This window comes from Chaetodon trifascialis, chromosome 10, assembly GCF_039877785.1.
Source record: "Chaetodon trifascialis isolate fChaTrf1 chromosome 10, fChaTrf1.hap1, whole genome shotgun sequence".
In the NCBI taxonomy this organism is placed as follows: Eukaryota; Metazoa; Chordata; class Actinopteri; order Chaetodontiformes; family Chaetodontidae; genus Chaetodon; species Chaetodon trifascialis.
The window spans coordinates 17508885-17518493 of NC_092065.1; the positions used below are offsets into that span (position 1 = coordinate 17508885).

The 9609-nt window shown below is 43.3% G+C and overlaps 1 protein-coding gene across 1 annotated transcript; it reads right to left on the reverse strand.

Annotated features, from left to right (window-relative positions):
* Positions 1-235: 235 nt before the first annotated feature.
* Positions 236-8687, reverse strand: lrrc56 (leucine rich repeat containing 56). The gene is made up of 12 exons (XM_070972988.1): positions 8523-8687; positions 7978-8065; positions 7288-7348; positions 5923-6019; positions 5443-5640; positions 2952-3129; positions 2648-2869; positions 2237-2304; positions 1980-2122; positions 1549-1766; positions 1018-1369; positions 236-791 (listed from the first exon to the last, which is right to left on the reverse strand). Exons 1-12 carry the CDS (start codon positions 8685-8687, stop codon positions 614-616), a joined length of 1968 nt encoding a protein of 655 aa, XP_070829089.1. The 3' UTR covers positions 236-613.
* Between the last annotated feature and the right edge of the window lie 922 nt (positions 8688-9609).

A 9609-nucleotide genomic window follows, 5' to 3' on the forward strand; every position in this document is an offset into this window, starting at 1 on the left:
TCAAGGTGGTGGACTTGAAGGATTGTCTGGTCAAGGTAATTTAAGCAAAGAATCAAGCTTTTGATTGAATGTTTAGAGATGGTGCCCTCAAGTGGCATAATTGGACTATTACACCATGAGTATCAAAGCAACCACTGTCTCAGTAGGAAACCTTACCTGGAATGAGTGTTTGCATTTTATTAACCGTACAGCTCAGTTTTAATGAAAGAGAATCTAAAATCAATTTTTTTTATTTGAGCACTTGAACTTTAATAATTCAGTATTTCAACCTGAAAAATGCAAATGTGAGGTATTAGTCCCATCCCCTTTCATTTTCATTCAAATAATACAGCCATTAGAAAACCAGCAACTACATCACATTAAAGGGATTATCTCTGTATATAAGTCCTCCAACTGGACACTGTACACTGTTACTCTTGTTCACACACTATGAGTTCACTGGATGTTGACATGGGAATGCTTTCAATATCTTGAAAAACATCGAATCCCAGTGCACCTCAAAGTATGGTGTGAGTTATGTCCAGAGCAAATCTCCACCACCACCCCCTCCCCAAACGTCCTCCGCTACCAGACCAGACCTGGCCAGGCAACCAAACATCTGCCCATTCTGGTGTCAATCTGGGTGTGAGCTCCCTCTGCAGGGTTGGAGTATGCGATGCGGGTGATGTTTCTGCAGAGCTGCCCCGGCTGTGTGAGGGCGAGTAATCGTCGCTCTGTCCAGAAGCTTGGACGTCTGACGACTTTGAAAATGCTTGTTGCCAGACTGTACACTAGATAAGTCCATCTCTGCACTGAAAGACAGAGAACTTTTCTTTAGTACCACTTTATACGACCAGTTAAGTTGCACAGTGCTAACAAACAATTTGAGTTTCATGTTACTGTCTTGTTTTTTAAATATCATTGGCTCAAAGTTCAATTCATTATTTTTTCTGAAATGCAGAGCAAGCTGTTAAGAGCAAAAATAGAGTAAAGTCTACTGTATGAATGCATGCATATATAAGTAACTTAATGCCATACCATGAATCCATGAGCCTTTCACTGGGGGCACTTGAAGCGGGTGGGCGGGGTATGTGTGCTGCCGGGGGCAACAGAGGCACATCAGTCCCGGTCAACTGCTTGACCCTCTGGAGTGTCGGGTCTGTGTCTCCTGCTGTGGCGCCTGTCCCAGGGAAGCGTCCTACTCTGCTGAAATCAGGTACATGTTCTGAATTGTTCTGGCTGAGTCGAAGCCTTCGTGCACGGATCCCCAATGACCTGCAACTAGCAGTAACTGCTGTGGAGCTGAGAGGGGGAGAAGGGGACAGCGAGGTGTCTGGGGACAAGGACAGTCGAGCCACGTCAGGGGATAAGGCTTCTCTGTGACACAGGTCTGAAAACAAAAGAAAATCATTGCAAAGTAGCTGTCATTACTCTCTGTAATCTACTGATATATCATTTGTTATGTCTTTGTTTTCAACTTAGATATTATTGTGGATAGACGATCATCATCATTTTTAAATTCTCTCCATTTTCACCCGCAACATCTCTCCTTATTCAGTGAGTATTCACCTGGGGAAAGAGACTGGACAGAGGAATCTGGTGAGACAGTAGCTTTACTGCTACCATGTTTCTCCACTCCATGGTCTTCATCACTACTGTCGTTCCTCATTCCACAAAAGCCTTCTTCTTCTTCTCCATCATCATCATCACCTTCTCCCTCTTCTGCATCACTATGCTGAATAGTCAGGACTTGTGGTAATCTGTCTGTCTCTATGGCCTGAAGACGCCTGAAAGACAATGTAGAGAGGTATTTAGTTTCATCTTCCGAGGGGGAAAACAGGCTGACACCTGAAGTGAGGAACAAACTATAAGACTTCTGAGCCCAACTATCCATGTAACTGAGTGTGCATGGTCTGTCATCACAAGCCAGATGTTAAAAAAATAGTCTTCATATCATTTAGTGTGATTCCAGCTTATGAAAAAGGGCAAGTAGTTAGTACCTGCTGTGCTGTTCCCTCCAAGCTCTAAGCTCAGCAAAAACATCAACACGCTCTCTAACATCAGCCTCCTCAAGGTCATACGTGTGTTCTGGCACATGGATGGGCAGATCACAAAGTGTGGATGTAGACCTGGTGGGTGCTGTCTATGAGACGGAAGAGACAGCAAATGAGTGGGAGGGATAGGAGACAGTAGACAATAGTAAAGATTTTTTTAATTTAAGGAATTTTTGCTTCTTCTTCCAAAACACACCACCTACCCTCAGCTTTTCTCGCCTGGATCGAATAGCCTGGACTGAGTTTCCACAGAACAGGATCTTGCCAGCTCCTTCATGAATCAACAGGTGAGAGGTGGATATCAGTGAACTGAGCTGTTTTCAGACACAAACAAGTCCTCTTGGTGGCAGTGTGGAGTAAGGATTGCTGTTGACAGTGTTTATCTGTGCAGGGTGATGCTAATGAGAAGAAAACTGGCACCAAAACTAAATGCAACGTACGGGTGGAAATGGTCCTGATAGGTCAGATTCTTGTGATTTGTTTACTGTGACAGACATAGTTAATCAAGGCACTACAGCAGTGACATACACATGTTATAACAATGGAGAAGTTCAGACAATGTGGCTGGATGGAGAAGATCTCACAGTGGAAACATAAGCACGAGAGAGCCTAACCATGTGTCAGGATGCCGGTTTCTGTTGCTACATCGGAGTCTGCAGAAGCAGGTCTGGATCCAGGAGGCGAGAGAGCTCCAGGCCTGGTCGATGACATGGGTCTGGAGCCAGTATGGGGTCTGGAGCCTGCTGATGAGGGGGGCCAGACACCAGAGTGGCTGGAAACAGGGCGCCTGGCTGAGGCGGGTCTGCTGTATGGCCATGCACCGTCTGCTGTTTCCTCTACAAAGACAAAAAGTGAGTGGGCCATTGTAATTAACTGGTTTGCATCAAATGACGCAAAACAACATATAGACACACACACCGTCTCCAGTGGCTGCCTGAGAGGAGGTGCATTCTCTGATGGTGTTTCGGAGAATGGCCCAGTCTTCTCCCATGATGCTGATGCAGCTACGCCCGTCCTCCTCCACCTTTAAATCGTCTAGGTAACGCAGCTGAGGGACCAAGTCTCTCACTGCAGCCCGATAGCTATAGTCTGCCGTCTGGGTAGAGGGGGGGGAAGACCAGGAAAGAGCATGATATGAGTTGTAAAGTGTGACTTAAATGTATGTACAGTAGTGTGGACTGCTACACTTTAGTGGGCTTACTCTTCCTCAACACAGGCAAGTGAAATTGTCTGTTTCAGATATCTGGTATTTTAAAGGACATGCACTTTGTGAGGAAAAATGTGTAGAGACTGTTGCATTCTGGAAAATGCGGAATTGTAACTCGTGCCAGATTCAGGCGTCTGATGGGTAGTCTGTGAAGTATCAAACCTGATATGAAACATTGTGCAGTCCATACAGGGAAACACACTGTTTAAACAGGTTGTGATGTTAATTTATATTCTGTGATTTCATTCTGTTTAAAAAGGAGGATGCTGCATGTACTGTTTTATGTCACTTAAATACTTTCACCAGCACATCAAACGAGATGATCCATTGTTTTGTGCAGATAAGTTTAATGGCATGTAGCCTGTTGTGTACATAACAATGATTTTTCCAAAAAAGTTGCAGCGCTGTCAATACAGTCAATCAAGTCAGTGCTGCATTAGCAGTCCAAACTTAAGACAGTCTAAAATTGTCAGCAGTTAGCATCACATTAAGATGATGCATATTAGCTAGCCTTAATTATATCTTTTTACACTCAGCATGAACTATTACGATGCTTTAATGAGCTCTGTGGACCTTGACTTCTAATAAGGAAGTAAAAGACATACAGCTATGCAGGTTAATAAGTAGTGCAACTAAAGTCTATAATGGGCAGTTTGCACTGAGGTTTGGTCTTTAATCGGCACACACAGAAAGAGAGAGAGAGAGAGAGAGAGTGGAGACAGTGCAGTGAATCACTGAGCTCCTGAGCGATCAAATTAGAGCTCTGCACTTCTGCCCTTCACCAAACCACACAGATGTAATGAATGAAAAAGAGAGTGAAAGGCTGGCAGGGAGGAAACGAAAGAGAAAAGAGGAGGAGAATGAGGACTGGGTGAAAGGAAGTGAGCGGATGTGTGCGTGTGTGTGTGTGTGTGTGTGTGTGTGTGTGTGTGTGTGTGTGTGTGTGTGTGTGTGTGTGTGATGGGAAGAGAGAGGAACCAAGAAGACTGATAGTTTGGCAAGACAGCAAACCCAAGGACCCTTCAGTCACTACAAAGCACAGGCCTAATGCATATTCAGCTCAGCATCTCCCCTCATTGCCCTAGTTTCCTAATTAATGCTCTGCTGGTGGGTGTAAATAAACACATTCACAGTGGCCCAAAAAACTCACAGCACACTGTGTCTCGAATCAGCAGAGGGTGGAAATGCAGCTTCTACCCTGTGTATCCAGCTACACTCAGTATCACTGAATATGCGCGCGGTGAGCTGCCTTATGCACAGGCCATTTATTTCCAAATAAAAATGTACTGGCTAATAATGAAACAATATGTCTGCGTTATGGTGTCTCCACAGAAGAGTGTCCCAGCTATGTGGCTGTTATGTTCGATTATGCCGATGCCTCCTGCTCTCCCTGTATCCTATCTGGTGTGCTGAAGACCCAGCTACAGAGTGGTGAGATCACACAGATACTTTCATGTCTCAGCACATGCTAATTACATTTCAGTCATTATCTGACAAAGGGCTGAAAGCCTGCTAGCACAGGAGAGACAACTAACTAAATGATACCTACATCAAAGCCACATGTTGCATTTGCAAGTTGGATTTTACCACATCAACATCGGTCTAGCTCCTTGCTCAAGCTTTTATTCAGGTCCACCCATTCTCTGTTTTTTATATATATCTTTTACCACATTTCTCCTACTTTGCAGTACTTGGTACTGGCTACATCAGGTGACAGTGATGCAGGATTTTAAGTGCATTCTTCTGCAGTGCTAATCTGCATAAGAATATCAGATAAATATATATTACACATTTGCATAGAAAATGTCCCAACACACACAACTCCATCAAAAGTTCTTCTTGCATCATTGTCAGTGCATTATCATTCTTAGATGATGACATGACAGCTGTTGGTCTTAAATACAGGACAGGCAGATACAAGACTTTTGTTGCTAATATTGGCTCTCCCTCCTGTCTCAAATTCCACTACACTTCCTTTGGAAAAATGCTTGTTTGTCAAATATCTGTGTCTGCTGAATCACAAAGGACAAACAAGGAGCCTGACAAGGACAGGCAGATAAGTCTGGGGAAGGAAAAGCCAGCATTTGGAGTTCAATCTGGTCTATGTGACCTTATTCAAGTGCCATCTCTTTTCACAGGAGGTGACAAATGTATAATATTTAGTTTTATAGTCTAAACAGCATCAGCAGAACATGACCCTACCTGGATGGCAGTCGGGTTTGGGCGCACACACACAGGGTTGCCCTCCAGGGTGAGTTTCTGGAGTTTGCCACACAACCCCAGATACTGAACCTGGACTAGGTCATCCACATTGTTCCCTTCCAGATCCAACAGCTGCAGGTTCTCCAGCATGCCAACCTGACTCAGGTCTGACACACTGTTGTAGGCCATGTACAACTCCTGAAACGGAAAAAGGTTCTGTGATGACTAATCAACATTATATCATTACTCACAGATATATGGAAATGACCCACAGCACTGTTCAAGTCATCATGGCTTATGTTAAGATAAGAAACAAATTTTAAAGCAATTATAGAAATGTGTTTTCCTTTGATCTAGTATACATTTTACACATTTTAATAAAGTTAGAAAAGCATAGCACTGGATAGCACTTGTGATTTTTAGCCCAAAACAGTTTTCTGATTTGTTGAACTGTCTCAATCTGAAACCTATAAACTCTACCTTGAGGGAAGAGAAAGAAGAAATGCCATCTAAGTCTTGTAGGGAGCAGCAAGGCATCCACAGCACCTGCAGGTGGGAGAGGGTGGTTCCCAGGTCTCTAAGGAGACAAAATAGCACAGACTTGATTTAGAGGCAGGGAGGGGAGTTACGCAACCTTGTGAATCACGAGGAAGGCTATCCAGTCCCTTTGGCCACTGAGGCTAGAAGCTCTTTTCTCTTCGCTCTTGCAGACCTCTACTCTGCCGCCCATTTGTCTCTGCTGCACACCCCTGCTCTGACCCTTCCAGCAGCGTCTCAGCCAGTGTATCTACATCCCTGTAACACCCTCTTCACAACAGCTCCCACAGCCCAGAGCAGGAAATGCTATCAGAGGTAGTGCACGTCCGTCTGGCTCTGCTCTGCTACTCTCAGGGTGGAGCAGACAGCTCCCTATCTCTCTGCTTGTACTCTCTTATTCCTCTCAATTCTCCACCTGTCCTGTTATAAGGACAGCTTACTGTGTGTGTGTGTGTGTGTGTGTGTGTGTGTGTGTGTGTGTGTGTGTGTGTGTGTGTGTGTGTGTGTGTGTGTCATTCTGGAGGTCTATTGCTTGTCTTCTGTCCGATTTGATGACACAGCTGTGGCTACAATCAGACTGGTAGGACAATCCAGGAGAAACTGCATATTTCCTTTCTTTTTTTCCCTTTTTTTCCTGTCTTTGTCTAAATGGACAAATCTGAAAGGTGATATGCCACTAACCTCTCTGTGTCCTATTGTGAGACAGGTGAGTGAGCCTGTTCTCCACGGGTATCCATCCCTAAGAATGAACCCAACACCACAGATGCTGGTGTCTGCTGATCACAAGCAGCAACATGCATCTTCCTTATGAAAGCATTGTAGTGCAAGTCCCTGTTGGAAAACCTTGACAGAGCTGAGCCCTCCACCTGCACTGCAACCAAATTACACTTTTTTTCTCCCATCAAGTACACATCTCTGTGACTTGAGACCTTCTATTCTGCTTCCAAGCACTGTCTCTCATTAAAACGTGTGCTCTAGGACACATGTGACCAGTATGAAACATGATAGTAATTCCCATTGGTCCATCACTGCTCTAGGTCAAACTGTAGTTTTCTTCATGGAAAGACCCAGACCTGCTTACTTTGTTTCTTAACAAAAGCTAAATATGAAAAGTGACAAGTAGCGTATATCAGTAGTATAAATTCTGGTTTGTTTCACACCATATTTCATTTTTGTTTTTGGGATTTGCAGTTTCTTGAGGATTTGTAGTTTTCCATGAAGTGATGTCAACATGAGTGTGACTGTGTGTTCTCCTCGGAACATAACCAAAAAGAAGTTAGTATTTGTGTTATTTAACTTCACACTTACCTTACTGACATGATCATGCTGTTGTTCATTCTGAGCTGCACCAGCCTGGGCAAGTACACACCTACAAGACGATCAAACAAACAAAGCCATGTCTCTCACTTTCATCTAACAGTGGCACCATTATTTATTGGGTTTTAAACTAGCCTCCTGGCACAATTCCAAATTCATCTCATCAGGTGTTCAATTAGCTAAAAGGATGAGTGCAGATAGCGGCAGGTTAGGCATGACTCAAACATGCTCTGTCATGCCTGCACTCATTGTGAAATCTATTTTCTGAGGACAAAGGTAAGCGTAATGAAGACGCTCCTTCACCATTATCAATTCTTTCATCTTAGGTTGGCACACCTGACAGGAAATCTATCATGGATACATTGTGTGAGTCAGAGCAATGTGTTGTGGTTTGTAACTGTCTATTTAGTCATTATAAGGAACATCTGTTATGCATCATTATTGTGCACAGTGTCAAAAACTCTATTGGTTTTATAAAAATGAACTAAAATGTAAAAGGAGTTAATGAGCGCATGGCCATGTTTGCATCATGAACACCAGATAAAAACAATAAAACCAATACCACCAACAAACAGAGGGCTCTCATGTGTACACATGCAAACTTTGTACCTCTGCCATATGGTTTGAAATAGTAAGTCATGATTTACATATGTAAATGCTTTGATGTTCTGTATGTCTTACCAAAGTTACCCAGTGAGTATTCTTGTGTGTCTACGCAGATCTCCAGCGAGGTCACACGAGAGAGGTCCCCAGTTCCACAAAGCAATTCCTGAGAGGAACAGAAATTACCAGTACCAGTACCAGTACCAGCAGCTGACCACTACTGGCATGCTGAACTGGGTTTAGTCTTCACTTGACATATTTTCATCATCCAGTATTTACCTCAGACATACACCTGTGTTGATGTGATGAATTTTGTGAAGGCTGTAATGTGAAATAATTCTGTCTGCCCATCTCACTTTGAAAATTCATTTTCTCTCATTGCTGTTCATAAAGCAGTCAATCGGGCATAGGGAAGGGCAATAACAGAATCATCTCACCATAATACACTGCAGACAGGACGCATACAGTAGGCGATAAATCTGATCTCCAATAATAGAGATTTTCTTAGGGCTGGCTTTTTATGCACATTGATTAAGCATGTGAATGAGACAAAGACAAGGGAGAACAGGGTGAATCAGTTGGGTAAATACTGACCGTATCCTCAGGCATGTCTACCAACTTACCAGCTTCTCCGGAGAGAAGTAAGGCTCCACTGCCGTTTCAGAGTCCTCGCGGGGTTTTGTGGTAGGGGTTGGGTTGCTGTGGCTCGATCCTTTCAGCTCAGTCACTCGTAGCAGTGCTGTACCGGGCCGAACCTCCTGGGGCACATACCCATGACAGCAACTCATCTTTCACGGCGACCTAAAATGACCTGCAATGAAAGCGTCCCGACAACATTGGTTTATTGACTTTCTAAAAAAAAAAGAAGAAAGAAGTGAAAATGCTGTGAAATAATCTATCTATACCCGTCCTTTAGCAGCGTTAAATTAGCTAGCTAACAAGCTAGCGTTAACTAACGTTACTACTGAATGGTTAAACAATGATAACACCTGAGGCAAATGAATCAATATTCCACTCTAACCTAATACCAACAACGTGCACTTTATAAATTAATGTTATTCGGTATCTTTTCTAACAATATGTATTTACCTGCTACATGAAACTGCATGCTAAAAAGCTCTACGGTGTACCATTTACAGACTGAGAGCACTTTTCTCACAAGCAAAAGTTTGCTTGACAACCATAGACGACTTCCTGGATACGGCACTGAGAGACCCGTGGCTCTCTGGGATATGTAGTGCATGCGTAACAGTTAGCTCTTGAGAACAGCTCGAGGGGAGACGTTGCCACTATTAGCAACCCCTGTAACCCGCCAACGCTGGTGTAGTGCTGCCTTCAAATGCTGAGTGTAAACTCTGTCTTTGGAGAAGTGATCTCCCAAAGTCATGTGTTCACCATTGTAATACCGCTCGTTTATATAGAAAGCGATATTTTCCTCCATGCCTGATAATCTGTATTACATACCATGTTGCATAGACCTACTTTTTGATACGGTGTCATAATGAAGAGGAAAAAGAGGAGCCAAGTCGGAACGATCAATGTTTTCTTTTAATGAAGCACACTGTAATAAGGAAAAACCGAAACAATAACTGGTGTCAAAAAATTTACCGCTGAATCTGAATCCAGTTTCCCTAATCCATAAGTACACCCCCTTAATAAAAAGAAGAAGAAGAAGAAGAACAAAACAAAACAAAAACATTTACCCCCACA

Coding starts and splice junctions, on each gene's coding strand:
- lrrc56 (XM_070972988.1), bottom strand. CDS start 8,687: ATGAGTTGCTGTCATGGGTATGTGCCCCAGGAGGTTCGGCCCGGTACA. Junction 8,066..8,522: donor ACTTCTCTCCGGAGAAGCTG/GTAAGTTGGTAG, acceptor TGTTCCTCTCAG/GAATTGCTTTGTGGAACTGG. Junction 792..1,017: donor GAAAGGCTCATGGATTCATG/GTATGGCATTAA, acceptor TCTGTCTTTCAG/TGCAGAGATGGACTTATCTA.